Genomic DNA, 16,339 nt, shown 5'->3' on the forward strand with positions numbered 1-16,339 from the left:
AGAATCCTATCTCAATGACAATCTACATACTCATATCACAGATATCAAGTGGCTGTTCAAGGAGGCGCTTGATCTAGTTCATAGCCTTTATCCGGCATTCTCCACGCCCTCACAGCGTTCTACTACATTTATCTCCTTTTGCCACAATTAGAGCCACTAAAGCCTCTGAAATCTTTAGATCTAGAATTGCTAGGTCAATTGCCTCGAGAATATCATGTTATATCTACGATATAAACATTTAGATGGTTATTAAGTCGTTATATCGAGATAACGTGAAGAGAAGGAATCGGAATAAGCCGAATTATAAAATACAAGAATAGTCGGCCGCGTTTGCGGCCTTGTGGTTCCTTTTTAGTTGATCTTTTTAGTTGGTCTTTTTTATTAGTCTTTTTATTAGTCTTTTTAGCTGGTGTTTTTATGTTGTAGATGTATATGTAGGCGGTAAAGAAAAGCATACTTTGTACAAGCGACTTTTCTATGTATAAACTGTGATACGTCATAATGTATCATAGGTGCGAATCGGGCTTAGCGGCATCACTTCTTATTCTCAAATCACGTGATGACAACAGGTACCAGAAAAGAAGAAAGCGTATACAACGTAGACAGAAATAGGGCTAGAGAAAATACCCATTAGCATGAATGATGATCTGCAAAGGCGCTAAAAAATAATGAGAGCACAGGAAAATATGTCCATGGGTGTAATTTCCTAATCGGGACGCCGATACATTGATGTTTCTGAGCACAGCCCACAAGCCTAGAATTACTCATAGAAAAAGAACGTTCTCGAGGTCCCAAATGAGGCTGAGCAAAACCTCACAATATGACTCAAAGTTATTGTAGATTCAGTATCTAGACATAAAGCGACGGCAAAGCGCGTAGAGTTCACATAGTGCCCGCATTGCTCTTAGGCGGTAAGAGCCCACTTATCATCGTCATTGGAGGGGCACCACGATCTCAATACACATTCTTCGCCCAGCTCATCATGGTCGACACGACTCAAATGGAGGAGCTCTTGAAGAGGCCTCTCTATGGTATGCTTCCGAAGCCCCATATCGTCATTGATCCATTCCGCTGATCTTTCCAGTGTACGATCTGCCGCCAGAACTTCTTGCGAGCTTAACGGCCAAGACCACAAGCCAACCTGTCGCCGAACAAGAACCCGAACCCTCTCCGATAGACCTCGAACTAGCGGCACAGGACTCTGCGATCGCAACCTCCAACCTATGCTCCTTATGCAAGGTCTCTTACAACAGCGTACAGGAACAACGCAGCCATGTCCGCTCGGACCATCACCGATATAACATCAAAGCCCAGTTGCGCGGGAATGCGCCTCTGGAGGAAATCGAATTCGCAAAGGCGATCGGCGAACTAGACGAGTCTATATCTGGTTCTGAGTCATCGGAGACAGATGAGGAGGATGCAGAGGGGGCTGCGGGCACAACACTGTCCGCCCTGCTGAAAAAGCAGGCCAAGCTGTCCCACCCGAATGAGGATCCGGAAATGACTGAGACACCAATCACCCCGAAACATCCCCTATTCTGGCTGTCTAGCTCGGGATTGCCCTCAAATAAGTCCCTAGGCGTCTACAGGGCCATTTTCTCAAATGCCGAACAGGACGAGCCCGCTCATCTGGTTGATACTCTGCGGCGAAAGCAGCTTGCGCCAATCAAAGCGCGCACCAACAAGGCAAGCAACGTGCCTGACCCCGCTGCTTCTGGCCCGCACATTTTCATGTGTATGATCGGCGGTGGCCACTTTGCGGCTATGTTGGTTTCGCTAGCACCGGAGATACACCGAAAGCAAGGAGGAGTGGAAGACAGGCAGGCTCGAGTCATTGCGCACAAAACGTTCCACCGATATACTACGCGGCGAAAGCAGGGTGGCTCGCAGTCTGCAAGTGATGCGTCGCGCGGTGCTGCCCATTCAGCAGGTTCAAGTCTGCGCCGTTACAACGAGGCTGCACTTGAGAAGGATATCAGAGAGGTGTTGTCAGATTGGCGAGAGATGATTGACAAAGCCGAGCTGTTATTTGTCCGAGCTACGGGAAAGACAAATCGAAAGACTCTTTTCGGTCAATATGATGGACAGGTCCTTAGGCAGAATGACCCCCGTATACGAGGGTTCCCCTTCAATACTCGCCGCGCGACTCAAGGTGAGCTCATGCGGTCCTTCAAGGAGTTGACCCGGTTGAAGGTCAGCGAGGTGGACGAAGCCGCACTGGCTGCGGCTGAAGCCAAGCGGCGAGAAGAAGAATCAAAGCCATCTACGCCTGTCCAAAAGCCGCAACCACAGAAGCCGAAGCTCTCGAAAGAAGAGGAAGCTGCCTTGTTACACACATCTCAATTACAGGCACTTATTCGCCGCTCAAAGGTTCCCGCCCTCATGTCCTACATCTCAAACAACTCCATACCTCCTATTTTCACCTTTACGCCTGCCGACTCGCCACAAAACTTCCGCTGCCCCACACCCCTCCATCTCGCCGCAAATCTCGATGCACCAGCCGTAGTAACGGCCCTCCTCACAAAAGCCGGGTCTGATCCAACGGTAGTCAACAACGAAGGCAGAACTCCTTTTGAACTCACCGGCGACCGAGCCACACGCGACGCGTTCCGCATTGCCCGCCACGATCTCGGCGAGTCAAAATGGGACTGGGAAACAGCCAAGGTTCCATCAGCGGTCTCCAAAGCCGACGCCGAGAGCCGAGCTGAGAAAGAACGCAAAGCTGCCGAAGAGGAGGAATCCACCCGGCGTAAGGCGAGTTTGGAGCGCCTAAAACGCGAAGAGATTGAGAAGGCGGCGAAACCGAGAACGACTAAATCCGGTGGTCGTACTGTGGGCGCTGTTGAGAAGTCTGCGGCTGAAAGGAGAGATGAGGAGAGTAGAGGTATGACACCTGAGATGAGGATGCGATTGGAGAGAGAGCGCAGAGCAAGAGCTGCGGAGGAGCGCTTCAAGAGAATGCAGGGTCAATGAGGTTTTTTTGTATACCCTTTTGAGCATTGAAGTTTTGGCAGCGTGAATATCGCCATGAATATCGCATCCATAAATAGATATTGGCATTGGTTTGCTATGCGGCCAAGAAAATATTATCTACCTTTAGCATGTCTTCCTCTTCCTCGCTGTGTTCTGGATAGCAAAAAGCCGTGTTGTAATGGCCGCCAGTATTCCTAGCAATGAGCCCAGAAGTGCTCTGAAGTAGGCCTGAACGGCATTGAAGGGCTGAGAACTAAGAACACTAGTATCGTCAGGGATAATCCTCGACAAAGCGAAATGTTACTTTCTCGTTACTCAATGACTATCCCTAGGAAGCAAGTTACGCAGGTAATAGTTCTTGATCCTTCAGCCATATACACACCAAGGCCCACAGAGGGACAGGTGGGGGCCGCCAGGGAAGGCAATAATAGCTCACATTGGCACTAAACGGATAAGGATGGAATAGGTGGGTTTCCACAGCCGATTGGGCACTGTGAAGCCAGGGTCCAGTATAGTGAGCCCACTTCTACTTAGGTAGCCTCTTTATTCTTATCCCTGTGTCTCAGGTAGGGCTATTAGTCGCCGCAAAGAATAGCGGGCCCTTATCGTGTGACTGTGAGAGTAAGGCCTGGGGGGATAGGGAAGAGGGGGGAAACTCGATACAGAAACAGGGAGTGCTGATCGGTAGCGAGCCTGGACATATGGTCTCACTTCCAGGCCAATGAGGGACTGAGCAATGGGGAGGTAGGCGGATTGCTGTACACATGACTTGGGAGTAGATGGCCTCAGTTTGCAAGACCAGTAATAAACCTCGAGTGCAGTGAACCAGGCTCTTCCTCAATGGTCATTGAAATGCTAGAGAAAGCATGGTACGCCAATTCTGGTTCTATAGCCCTGGAGGCGTTCTTTTGGAAGGTTTCCGACACCTATCTGGGGCGAGGCAATAGAACACAGCCCCTAGACCTAATCATAGCTTCCTATCAGCTGTAATGGTATTCTCGATGGAAGTAAAAGAAAAGCAATAGTGTAAAAACTCCGGAGCCTAGAGGGGTGATCGCCAACGGAATCACATATATTTGGCCCAGAAAGCAAGACAGGGAGGGAGTGATGGGGCATGAGAACTTCCATATTGAGCGATGTCTGAGGTGATGTCGTAAAGTTGAACCTGTGAAACCTTAGCATCTTCCTCTATGAACCCCAAGGCGGGACCTAGAGGGGCAAGTACAATCCCAGCCACATTATGGCTTGCAGGACAAAAGAATGTGGAGAAGATCGACATCAGGACCCGTGGGAAGGGGGTTATGTCTTGCATGAACGCCACAAGATCTTGCAGGAGCAGAAGCTTAGATAGCATCCATCCATGGATGGGAGAGGAAAACCTTGGAAATCAAAACCTTCACCCGTTCTAGACTTGGTGTTTATCTCGATGTACTATTGATTACTTGCCTCCCTGCGCCCTAAGTTCATGACGCCTAATCTTGTGTTAATGAATGACTCTCGGTGGGAGAAGTTCCATCCTCGGGCTACCCCTTGCATGAGATTGGATTTTGATCAGTGGCTGGGAGCACGGGTCTTAGAATGAAGGCTACAGAGTACTACGAAGAAGCTCTCCACTTGGTACGGATGGAGTATTGTAGATAGGGCTAGGACCCTTTGGATAGTCATGGGTCTAGTGGCGCTGTCAGCCCTTCTAGCTTAGCTGGGTTCCAAGGAGCAGACACCCCCTTTTGATTGGCACGAATGAATATTACTTAACAACTGTTTGTATCGTGATGAGTATAGCAATGAGTCTATGTGTTATTAATATGTAGAAGACTTGTCGGCCCACAGTGTGCAGCCAGTCTGCACCCCACAATGTGGTAGATGCAGAGCTCTGCAAGATAATGCAGGCTGTATCTTTGCACGAGTTGGCCTGAATACTCCCTGTAAGGAGAAGTAAGGGCAGTCGGAGTTTCTTACAGTACAGTATAGAAAATCCCCCGAGTGGGATGACCCTGGTTGATCATACAGGGCACATGGCATTCTGAGCATTGACCCACGAGGAGTGCTTTGTTCACACTGTACTCCGTACATACTGTACTTCATAGGTACTCCGTAGAGTATACTCCAATACAATACGTCGTTAGGGCAAATGTGCCTCAAAATTCTTGGCACGCCACGTCGCGTTACGCGAAACGCGAGACGCGTCTACGCGTTGAAAATTATGAATGCCACCATTCCACCATTGAGCCATTTACAAGGTCTAAGAGTAGGATCATGCAATTGGCAGTGTACAAAGGCCCTATAGTCCTAGAATCCTAGAGGGCTGGCATGGCAGGGAACAAGTCTCCTGGGCTGGTGAAGGGTAGAAGCCTTTGGTAGGAGAACAGTAGAAAGGGAACCTCACCCTCTTTCAGATCATTATTAAAACGCGACTTCCCCCAGTGGCAAAGATGGAGATCAGGAGATCAAAGCAATGGTATGACCTAGCGCGTCTAACATCTAGGGCTGTGCTTGATACTGGTATGCCAATGCACGTCATTGGCGTTACAGGCTTTAATTCCATTGCAATACACCAATACAATCATGATCTATTACTCCGTACAGAGTACAACAAATTCTAAGGAAAACTCTAGTGCACGGTCGATCTGTTGCCCAAATAGGAAATGTGCCTGCCCTCTCTGTATGCGCCTTGCATGCAATCCCTCTTGTCCTAGACTCCTTATTATACTGTTTCACTGGAAGTTCTATAGTCTTAAGTCCTTCAACGAGTAGCTACAAGTATAATAGAAAGGTAGAAAGGCCTTCATTCCTGTTCCTATCTAGTATTCCTACCATTACTCCTATCATCACTTTCGTTGACCCTTTCTGAGAATCTCTCACACACTCCCTTCTTTTTCAAGTGTTTCAAGTGTTTCAAGTGTTTCATAGTTCTTTTGAGCTTTGAGCCTGAGATCAATAATAGATCAAACACATTCTTTGTGGCTGAAAATAAACCTGAGTACCCTGACGTTACACGGGGGATCATTCGCTTGACCGTTTGCGGCCCCAATTTTCTTTTTATCGCCGCATTCCCCCTCCAACCTCTTCTCCCTACACACTCGCTGCCAAAACATTCATACCACCAACTTGCTGTTGCATCCCCCGGAAAAGGTCGAAATCGAAGCGCATTTCAACGACAAGGTCATCCATTCATTTTCGCATCCCCAACCCCCTCGTCGCGCATCGCAACCGCCTCCGGCGCAATCGCAGTCTACCCACAAATCGCGCGACCGCGCAACAACTCGTTGACTCTCTCTCTTTGGAATCATTCATCTTCAAACCAACTTCAAACCAGTCAAATCGCGCATTAAATTTATATCTACAATCATGCTTCTCCCATCTGCCCTCCCATGCGAAGTGCGCCGGTCGTCTCGCTTCACTCCCAGTCGCCTCTTCTCAACTCCTCCCCCATCCGACACAGGATTTGCATCGGGCAACGGTCTCCTCGGCACCTGTCGCGCACTACAATCTCTACTCAACAGATCGCCCACGCCTTCATCGCGATCAGTAAAAGCCCAACGCCTCCAGAGCCCCCTCCCCCTCAACACAGCCCGTCGCTCGTCGCGACTGCACAAGGTCGTCCGACCCGTCTCTCCCAGACAAACACCACCGCCCAGAACCGCCGCTCTCACACCCCCTCCTCCTCCATCTGCACCCTCCCGCGGCGCAAACAAGCGTCGCCGCGACATCTTCGATGACGATGAGAGCGACGCGGAGATGAGCCGTCCGCGTAACCGCTTCGCGACTCCCAAACGCCGCCGTCACGTTCCTTATGATATGCCTATCGGGCTTTCCTCAACAGACTTTTACTCCCTACACTCTCCTCCTGTCACCCAATCTCCTCCTTCTCCTCCTCGTCGCCAGATGGACTATGACATCTCAGCTGGCTCACCCGTCGACCCAGACGCGCCTCTGCCCTCCATCGAGGTGACAGAAGAGCGTGCTCCTTCGGCTCCACAGGACTGGACCGTCGAAGAAGATCAACACCTTCTCGAGCTGGTCCTCGAGAAATTCCGCCTCTCCCAACAAGAATGGGATGAGTGTGCGCGCCAAATGGGTCGCAGCCATGTTGGACCCAGGTGGCAGTCCCTCATTGGTGAGGGTCGTGTTGGCCTGCGCCCGCGTCGGCGTTGAATATTGCTTATGGCAATTATTACCATCTGTTTATTAATGTATTATATGATCTCTGTACCACCCTGTGATTGGACTGACCTTATTCCCATTGGCCTTACTTGGCTTGATTTCTTTGTCAAAACACCCCTGTATTATCATACCTTGTATTTGTGAGACTTGTTTATTTTCTTTCCAGTTTATTGTCTATTGACAGCACAAAATGCTTCTTTTTTGTCTGCTTTGTCCGGTGTTGTGAGTTCCGTTCTACTCGGGCTATGTGAATATGCTTCTGTTTCTTGCTCATATACTGTTCTTTATGTGTGACTTACTATTCACATCTGCTGTCTTTTGTTTGGGAATTGTACTACTATCTACTACTACCAACTTGACTTATATTTTTGACTATCTTACTCCAACAACTATAAATCTCGTAATAAATGTAAATTTTGACTATTGCTCAATACATGCTAGTTACCATCGTCTCATCGTGTCTATGCTGTTTTTGACTATCTAGCTCTGTTGGTTGAGCCAGACGTTTACCGGACCCTGTAAGGCACAGGATGGATATACCTAGAATTAAACATGATATCATACAACTCCAGCCCTGTGTCATGGTACTAGATCTCCGTGAGGGTTAACCTCAAACTCACCTACAAGCATATGGTGTAAGGTACGGGGAAATGAAGAATTGGATACTTGTGAAAAATCCAGTATGTATATGGCTCCATCCAACGCCAGACACCAATTGTGCTGCGCAAAGTAAAAATAACATGAAACCGGACTCAAGTCCATTGATATCAACACTGCTCGTTGGAATTCACTCCCACACGAACCAAAATCACCTCGAAATTTCGAAAATGATCAGAATCTAAACGAAGCAAATGAGTCAGTGACAAAAATAACAATTAGTGGAAAGATAAAACACATACCGAATCTCATAGCTTCCTGCGCGGGTCATATAGCGCACCCACTTGACAGAGCTGTAGTTATTCTTCTCAAAGACCTTCAGATAGCGCACCAGCAGACCAGAAGAGGTAAACATAAGCAAACTAAACGAAAGACTCAACGGCGGACGACTCCAGGCCTTCTGATGCGTCATAGTCGTAAGCGTTGCCTCGGCATTGAGCACATACTCCGACTGTCCAGAGAAGCGCGCAATCTTCCAAACAATATTGTTCTGCTCGGGCTCATACTTAGCGCGGCCCTGGCTCGTGCGCTCCGTAGTCTTGGCAGTATTAAGCGGCGTGGGGATCCGAATAACAACGTTCGTAGCGAAGAGCTTGGAGCTGTAATTCGCCTTGATAGCAACGCTGTATTCGACCTTTGTGGTACCGATCTCGCGCACAATCGGGTGCACCTTGAAGGGCAAGTTGACGTTCTCGGTTGCACGGTAGCGCATCAGCTCGAACTCGCCGTCCGGCGGCACGAAGGATATGATACGGTCTGCGTCAAACCGGCCCAGCTTCACGCACTGGTGGAACTGGCAGTCTTCCAGCGTGACGGAGCCTGCCGCGGCGCGCGTGGTCTTTGATGTGCCGAGTCCGTTGCCTCCGCCCGGGTTGTTCATGTTGCTGGAGGTTTCACCGGTGTCTAGGAGGAGACGGTCATTCAGGCCGAACTTGCATTCCGGCGTGCCGGTTAAGTAGGCGCGCATGACGATCTGGCCGTTGACGTCGGCGCGGAGGACGGTGCCTGTTGCGGACATCAGAAGGTTCACGTCTTCGATTACGTCGACGAAGGCTTCGTTTTTGCGGTATTTTATGTCGGAGCGGCGCCAGGAGATAGCGCCTGTTGCTTGTTGGGTGATTCGGGAGGAGTCTGTTGGGGAGTTGGCGATAGCGGATTTAACGCCTTCGGTTGTGATGTACATTTTCAGGGTATCTGGATCGGTGTTCTGGGGATATCCAAAGTCGAGGATTTCTGTATAATTGTTAGGGTCTACTTCAGGGCCATTGGGCCTTTTCCACGTCTTACCATCGAGTAGTTCGTAAATCAGGACGAAATTGTTCTTCACGGCCTCCTCGTCAAACTTGCCGAAATAGCTCTTGCCCAACATGATCAGCCGGTAGAGGAACTCGAAAACAAGAGCGGCATTGGCATTGCTCTTAGTCACAGCTACCAAATAGATGTTCTCGTGCTTGACATGGCTAAAGGTCGTCGAGCCCAAGGTCAGGATCGGCGAGCGCACCTGGGGATTGGAGATGACTTGAATGCGGAAGATGTCGGCTAGACGCGGACGACAATCGCTGCGGAAGGCGCGAAAAATGAGGTTTTCGCCCTTCTGATTGAATACGAGGACCCCCGAGAGCATATTGTTGTGTTGAAGTCGAGTTGCTCTTGGGGATGGGAGTTGGAGAGCTGCGGAAACAGGGGTGGGGGTGGATCGACACCGCCTGAGGTATAAAAGGAGGTGCCACTTAAACTACTTCTCCAATGGATAAACTATTAGAGGGTTGTATCACATGTGGCTATACATTCGAGAAGCGAAAATGGTGACATTATTCTAGCTATCTTACACCTTTCTACAGTGCGGATGATCTAAACGAGTTGTTTGGTCGGTTCTGATGTGATCTTGAAAGATGTCGGACGTTGAAGTCAACAGACTAAACCACCTGGTAATCTATACCGATATCCTAGTTCTAAGGCTCTGCGTGACTATAGCGATCACGATGGGCAATAATTCTTGATGATACTATCTTAATCTAATGACAAAATTCTTCAGAAGGCAAAGGAACAAGTGTAACATACTGGCGAAGCTGATATAAAGCCCATTGTAATAAACCATTAGACTCTCCAATGTATGAGCTTGGCGGAAACTAGAAAGTACCTTAGAAGGCTTCTCATGCAAAGGAAACATTGACTTGCATGAAAGCTCAATGTACAACATACATCATATAGGCCATGACTGTTCTACTTCTATTGAACATCAACGTGGAGTAAACATTAAAGCGGAGAGAAAGCAAATCCGCAATATTATTCTTTTTAAAATGCTAGCAAGTCTAAAGGTGAGCATGCAGTATGCCAGATATGAACAAAGAGGCATGGTCAAGATGACAATAAGAAAATCAGGGCAAAGTAGCCCCTAGGGGAATCAAAAGGGATATGTAGAAGAAGCTGACAGAAGAGATATAAAAAGAAAGGTATCAGATCACAGATTAGAAAAAAAAAAGCCTCGGACTCAAAAGGCGAAGGCATGTAAGGAAATATTCGGTGTCGGAAAAAACAGCCGCGGGATGGATATCATGCAGAGGTCCCAGGAAGGGAACAAATCACAAAGATGTACAATCAGAAAGCAAAAGGGAAAACGGCGCACTCCAGCCCGACAAAAAAAAAACACCCATCAAGACCCAGCCCCAATACCAGTACTCGGCCTAGTATTAGAAGCCGAAGGTGCCTCACTGGGTACAATGCCAACCTTGGGATCGGGAATCTGGATATCAAGCGACATATACGCCGTCCGTCTCAAGCTCCAGATATGAACACCATCCTTGGCGCCGACCTCACGGTTCCAAGTCTCCAACCAAGCCTCGACATGCTGCAGCTGGCTTTTCGTCGCGGGGGCATTGAGATCATCCCATACCCAACCAGTCAACAAACCAATCGCACCGTCGAACCAATTTCGAAAACTATACGGATCAAACGCCTTGACAATCCCATCATTGACGGTAGAAATCACCCTGCGAAACTCCTGCTCCGACAACAACGGATCAAGAATCTCAGGATACAGATTCGAAAACGTCGGCGCTAAATCACCCTTAATCATCCAATCGCGCCGAATCCGAATCACACGCGTCGCCATATGCTCCCTCGACCCGATAGGCACATGGGGATTAACATGCGGGAAACAAGGGTGAGCCGGGCCCCAAGCGAGCTCCTCGGCGACATCAGCGTGCGGCTGACCCGTATGCGAAGGAATAGAAGCGATCTGGGCCTGGGAGCGGAGGGAAGTTTGCGACTGAGCGTGGCGGGGACGGTCATTCTGACGAGTTCCGTTCTGAGTGAGGTGAACAGCTTCGGGAGGGCGCAGGTTTTCAGTTTCGCGCGCTGCGCTGCCCGCAAACGCGGCGGTCATTTCTGTAAATTCTTCGCTGCGACGGTGTCGTCTAGGCAGGGCAATGCTAGTGCGGCCACTTTCTGTTTCCCCCTGGCTGCGCTCGACGAGTAAGCTACTCGGGGACGGGGTTAGGCGGCTGCGGCGTCGCTCTGGGACGCTGAGGAGGGGGTGGGCGTCGCGTGAGTGGCCGAAGCCGAGGGGGAGACTTTCGTCTGATTGGTGGGCGCGGACGGTTATTGGGGTTATCCGTGGGACGTGGTTGACTGGGTTTGCGAGTCGGACTGCTGGCGGGCGGAGGAGCGACGGCGGGCCTGAGATCGGGACGCACTGTCGCCGCTGGGCGCGAACGAACGACGGAGTTGACTCCACGGGGGCGCGATTAACTGGAGGCCGGGTTAGGAATTGTTGGCCGCGTGGATAACAGTATGCTTCTTCCTCCCTCGATAGAGGTCTGGGGGCATTTAAGGACGCCGTTTTGAGGGGAGAAAGGAGAGGGGGAGAGATTGGAGTGGAGATGGAGACCGGCCCAGAAAAAAGTGCCCTATGTGGACGTGCAACAAATGAGTGTGAGAATAAAATTAAAAAACAATTAGGGGAAAAGAAAGGAGGTTTGAATTTGCAGGTCAAATTTGAGGGCGAAATCCTTATAAATCCGTATAGAAGATGCTTGCTTGGCGTATATGATCTCGATTTTGGCTAAATATTGGACAGAAATAAGAAATTGGACATGAAAAAAAGATCCTACATCTTATATCAAAGTGACAGAGACTCGAAAGGGATACACATCCAATATAATTAGTCTAAAATATAAGATATAAAACATATGCGACTCGTTTGCCCCCAGTTTCACTGTGATTAATCCACCCTCCCTTGTTTCATCTCGGCCCTTTATTGGGTATAGTATGCACACTCTAGCAAACGCTAATCGAGGTACTATTGCATTATCATCAATGACGAACTGCATTTCAATTCAGGCCGAGTCTCGGTAGTGTTCGGTAAGGCCGCCTTACTTGCTGCCCAGGCACGAATTGGGGCAAAAATATACATTATCAAATAAAGATTATAGACATCCATGCAATAAATACTTCATAAGTCGTAGGAAAGACACATTTGCCATGGCGTGTAATAACAGCACCTAATAAAGAAAGAAAAAAAAAACACACAAATCAAAGGGTATCGAGTAAAATGAATGAACCATGAGTCTGGGCACTACAGCTTTCGATTCGCCGAGGCCTGCATACGCCGCATTGCCTGGCGATGTAGATCCGTCATGTTGCCACGCTGCATGCCGTCTGCAATGGCATCGCCCAGCTGAGCAGACGACGCCTCGCGCATCTTCTGCACAGAGTTCCATGTAGTGCGCCGATCAGCGGGGCTGGTTGGGCTGAGGGGCCGGGACTGAATGGCCAAAGGATCTTGCTTTTGGGTGATTTCTTCGCGGACCGATTGTCGCCACGCTGCCATTCTTGAAGCAGACCGGTTCAGCTCACCGGCGGGAGCTGGTAGGGTATACATAGGGAATTGGGTAGCCTCGAGGTTGTCAGGGCTTACTGCAGATGGGGACTGCACTGTCTGGCGCTGTAGTAGGGCGCGCCGCTTGGAAAGTGGGATATCGTCCTCGTTGGGCTGTGCTTGTTCGTGTTCTACCTCTCTTTCCTCTGGGATGGAGAGCGGTGGTGATATTGGCGAGACGAGGGGCGCCATTTCAGGTAAGGACTGGCGGGATAGGTTGCGTGTAGCCCAGGGATCGAAGCGGTTGGATGTTGAGGACATGCGATTTCGGACCATATCCTCGCGGACTGCGAGGAGGGGAAGTGGTCCATTCCAGCGTGATGATGACTCTGTTTCTTTGGGGTTGGGAGTAGTGATTGTCAACAGGGGAGTCGATGTGCTGCGCATCGAAGTCAATCCCGGTTCCTGAGTTGGAAAAGGACCAGAAGCTGATCGGAGCTTGTTGATTGAAGCTGACGAGTCGTTCCGGGTCAAAGTTGGATTCGCTTTGGTAAGACCTTGTGCGCCGATCCGTGTCTTGGATCGGGGAATATCCGGCGAGGGTACCGATGAGATGTAGGCAGATTGTTGATTGTCCGTATCATCAAATTCGGGTCGGTTCACAATTGGTGGCGGTTGTGCGGTAAGAGGCGTCTGGAGAAGACCGCCTACATCAACATATGCTGCAGGCTCGTGAGCTTCCTCTGAGTCTTCTGCCTCGGGTTCAGGCTCAAATTCAATTGGCTCCATCTCAGGGGTGTCGGCATCTGCAAGATGCTTGGCCCATTCATTCGTGCGGTACGAATGAATCACTCGTGATGTTTGCTCGGGGATGCATTTGACGTTTGATGCATCCAGTTTCTTGAGCACTTTGGTCTTCGGCTCAACCTTGGGCTCGGGCAAAGAAACAACCTTCGGCTCAGGAATGGACTCGGCATTGATGGTGTTAGCAGTAGAAGGCCGATCTTCGTTGGTCTTCTCTGCCTTCTCACCTTCTATCTCGTTCATCGGTGATGCCTCCAATGTAGTTTGGGGCTGGACTTCCTGGGTTTTCCTTGAAGCATCTGGAATGTCTGCTTCAACATCTGTTGCGGGAGTTTCCGGCGATTGGGGCTTCTCCGACACCTCGGAGGTGCCAGAGTTGCCCAAAGGACTGTCGGCAACAACAGTTCTCTCGACGGGAGACACCTGCTGAGCAGTCTTGCTGACAGTGGCTTCTCCGGTGATCACTTTCTCGGCTTCTTTGTGGGCCGTGTCTGTATCGACACGGAGTCCAGCATCTTGGACAGCTTGTGAACCCACATTTGAGTTGATCTCCACATCTGTGGAGTCCTTCTCTGGAGCTAGCTCAGCGTTGATTTCTCGCGGCGCCGTCTCAACCTGATCGTGAACATCCGTAACACTCGGGCAACCGACACTCATTTCATGGATATCATCCACAACTCCCAGTACAGAAGAACTGGCATCATCATGAGCCACCAGATTCTCCTGAGACTGTGAAGCATTCATCACACCGTTGCTGTTTCGCCAGGAGAGCCGGTTCAACATTTCTCTGCCAGAGAACCGTTTCGAGCGCGGCGTGCCCACCTCCGAGCCAATGTCAGCACCGTTCTCGGAGGCGTCATCATTGACCTCGCCAAGAACATGAGTAATAACAGGTGTAGTAGGTCTCGACGTCTTTCCTTCAGGTTGAACCTCCTTCTCGGCGCTCTTTTCCTGATTTGCTGGCTCGCCCTGTTGGGATGAATCCTCCTCTGGCACAGCCTCAAGTTCGCGAGTATCGTTTCCACCCTGACGGGTCTTCTCGCCGTCAGATGCACTACCAGAAGCGTCCGGGCTCGGCATTTCCTTGAGCTCGATCTCACCCTCCTTGTCGTTGTCAGAGGACTCCTCGAACCCATCTGATCCCCGTCGGGAGTCACCGACAGCAGTCTCCGAAACCGAAACAGCTTTGCTATCCGCGGCCTTTCCGTTTCCGTAAATGAGTTCCCATTCAGCGCGCTCTTGGATATTTTTTTCCTCGAGGCGGCGACCAACTTCAGCATCTTCTTCTTCGATCTTTCGAGTGTGTTCCAAACGGGAAGCTTCTTCCTTAGCTCTGCGCTCCTTGATGAGATTCCAAAGTCTGACCTGGGAGATTACTCCCAGAACAGCAATGATAATAGTCGCGGCGAGCTCAACGCGAATACCACGTGTCACAGGGTAGGTGTCCGTTCGGAGAGGGAAGACGTTTTCGTTCAACCCTAGATCCGTCAGCAACTATGAACAGGTTGAAAACAAGATACAAAATTTTAGACTTACCCCAGATATATAACCAGAACTCTTTCAGCCCAGCTCTGCTGTAGCAATCGATTCCAAGGACCAAGGCGGTTGCACCGGCAAACGACGTGCATCCGATCAGCCCGTATGACCGTGTATAGTGGCTGAATGATAGGGAGTAGAATCCCACGGCAAAGGCAATGATCATACCGGCCTTGGGACCACTGTCGGTTAGGAGGCCGCCGGATTTCAAGGCAAGGAACCACATGCTCAGACAGAAACCGCCCAGAAGACAGCCCAATCCCTCGCATATCTCTCTAAAAACGAGCGATAGACCACCGAAGATAGCGCCGGTGAAGAAGACGGCGACGAGATAGCCACCCTGCACAGCGTTGCTTACCGGTGGGCTCATTACATAGATAATGAGGACCTGTATAGAGGTTGGTTAGTTTTGTTGTTTGCTATTTTTCCTGTATATAACTTACGGTAATTCCCAATGCGCTAAGGAATCCGGTTGAGAGAAGGATTTGGACCCTTTTCCTTGTTAGCCAAATGTTATTATCATCAAATAATTAGAGGTTTAATACCATTGTTGGCGGACACCAATGAAAGTCAGGACAGCCCCGAGAGCAATTAGTATAAATCCCCCAACACCCCATGCCGGCGTGATTGTCGGTTTGATTGGCAAGCCACCGGTGTAGGTTGGTCTAGTGGAGTCTGCCGCTTGTTGCTGAGAAGATGCAGTTGTTCCATCAAGTGAGGGCACAGTCGAGGTAGCGAAAGCGGCAGAGGTAGTCGTCGTAGCATTGGTTGTGGCATGCGTTGTAGCGGCTGAGCTAGTAGTCGAGGTAGTATCGCCTGTCGTTGTAGCTTCGGTAGCGGTTGATGCATCGGTTACTGTTTTTGATGCATCAGTTTGAGTTGCCGTTGTAGCCTCGCTGGCAGTATTCTCTGTTGTCGGAGAATCCGTTTCCTTTTGCTGTCTAGCCTCGAGGACTTCCACATCGCGTCGTCCTAAGCCTGAAGCTGGTGCGGCCAATATCCCCAGTAGGAACAGGGACACTATTAAGGTGAATAGCCAACTCCACCGCATCTTGACGTGATTTCTTGTGTGAAATACAATTGATTCTCCGTAGAGAAACGTCTTTGGTTATTGTAAGACCAGCACCTTTCACATATCCCGCGACGTTAGTCCCACGGCTCGCGCGTGAAATCAATATAGACCTTAGGGGAACACCGAAGGTACACGAATATTAATAATTAACAATAAAAAATAAATTAATTGACGTGGCGTGAGGGACACATTGTGTAAGAAAAGAAGAAAAGAAGAAAAGTACAACGAAGACCAGCCCTAAACCTCCCTACATATAAACGAAAACAGGCAATGATAAGTGCGAGGACTCATTTCACATGAATTTGAGTTTTGAC

At 49.6% G+C, this 16,339-nt stretch overlaps 4 protein-coding genes across 4 annotated transcripts; 2 read left to right on the forward strand and 2 right to left on the reverse strand.

Moving 5' to 3' along the window:
• Nucleotides 1-982: 982 nt before the first annotated feature.
• On the forward strand, nucleotides 983-2,973 carry PEX2_073320 (putative C2H2 finger and ankyrin domain protein; the record flags this gene model as incomplete). Its single annotated transcript, XM_016744602.1, has 2 exons — nucleotides 983-1,031; nucleotides 1,085-2,973. 2 exons carry the CDS (start codon nucleotides 983-985, stop codon nucleotides 2,971-2,973), a joined length of 1,938 nt encoding a protein of 645 aa, XP_016600573.1.
• Nucleotides 2,974-6,321: 3,348 nt separating this feature from the next.
• On the forward strand, nucleotides 6,322-7,128 carry PEX2_073330 (uncharacterized protein; the record flags this gene model as incomplete). The annotated part of the gene is made up of 1 exon (XM_016744603.1): nucleotides 6,322-7,128. The coding sequence occupies one exon, from the start codon at nucleotides 6,322-6,324 to the stop codon at nucleotides 7,126-7,128; it is 807 nt and encodes a 268-aa protein (XP_016600574.1).
• An 840-nt stretch (nucleotides 7,129-7,968) lies between these two features.
• On the reverse strand, nucleotides 7,969-9,418 carry PEX2_073340 (AP-2 complex subunit mu; the record flags this gene model as incomplete). The annotated part of the gene is made up of 3 exons (XM_016744604.1): nucleotides 7,969-7,975; nucleotides 8,037-9,027; nucleotides 9,082-9,418. 3 exons carry the CDS (start codon nucleotides 9,416-9,418, stop codon nucleotides 7,969-7,971), a joined length of 1,335 nt encoding a protein of 444 aa, XP_016600575.1.
• A 1,029-nt stretch (nucleotides 9,419-10,447) lies between these two features.
• Nucleotides 10,448-16,004, reverse strand: PEX2_073350 (Golgin subfamily A member 7/ERF4; the record flags this gene model as incomplete). Its single annotated transcript, XM_016744605.1, has 5 exons — nucleotides 10,448-11,544; nucleotides 12,403-14,895; nucleotides 14,954-15,341; nucleotides 15,397-15,445; nucleotides 15,499-16,004. 5 exons carry the CDS (start codon nucleotides 16,002-16,004, stop codon nucleotides 10,448-10,450), a joined length of 4,533 nt encoding a protein of 1,510 aa, XP_016600576.1.
• Between the last annotated feature and the right edge of the window lie 335 nt (nucleotides 16,005-16,339).

Source organism: Penicillium expansum (genome assembly GCF_000769745.1).
Source record: "Penicillium expansum strain MD-8 chromosome Unknown contig254, whole genome shotgun sequence".
Classification (NCBI taxonomy): domain Eukaryota; kingdom Fungi; phylum Ascomycota; class Eurotiomycetes; order Eurotiales; family Aspergillaceae; genus Penicillium; species Penicillium expansum.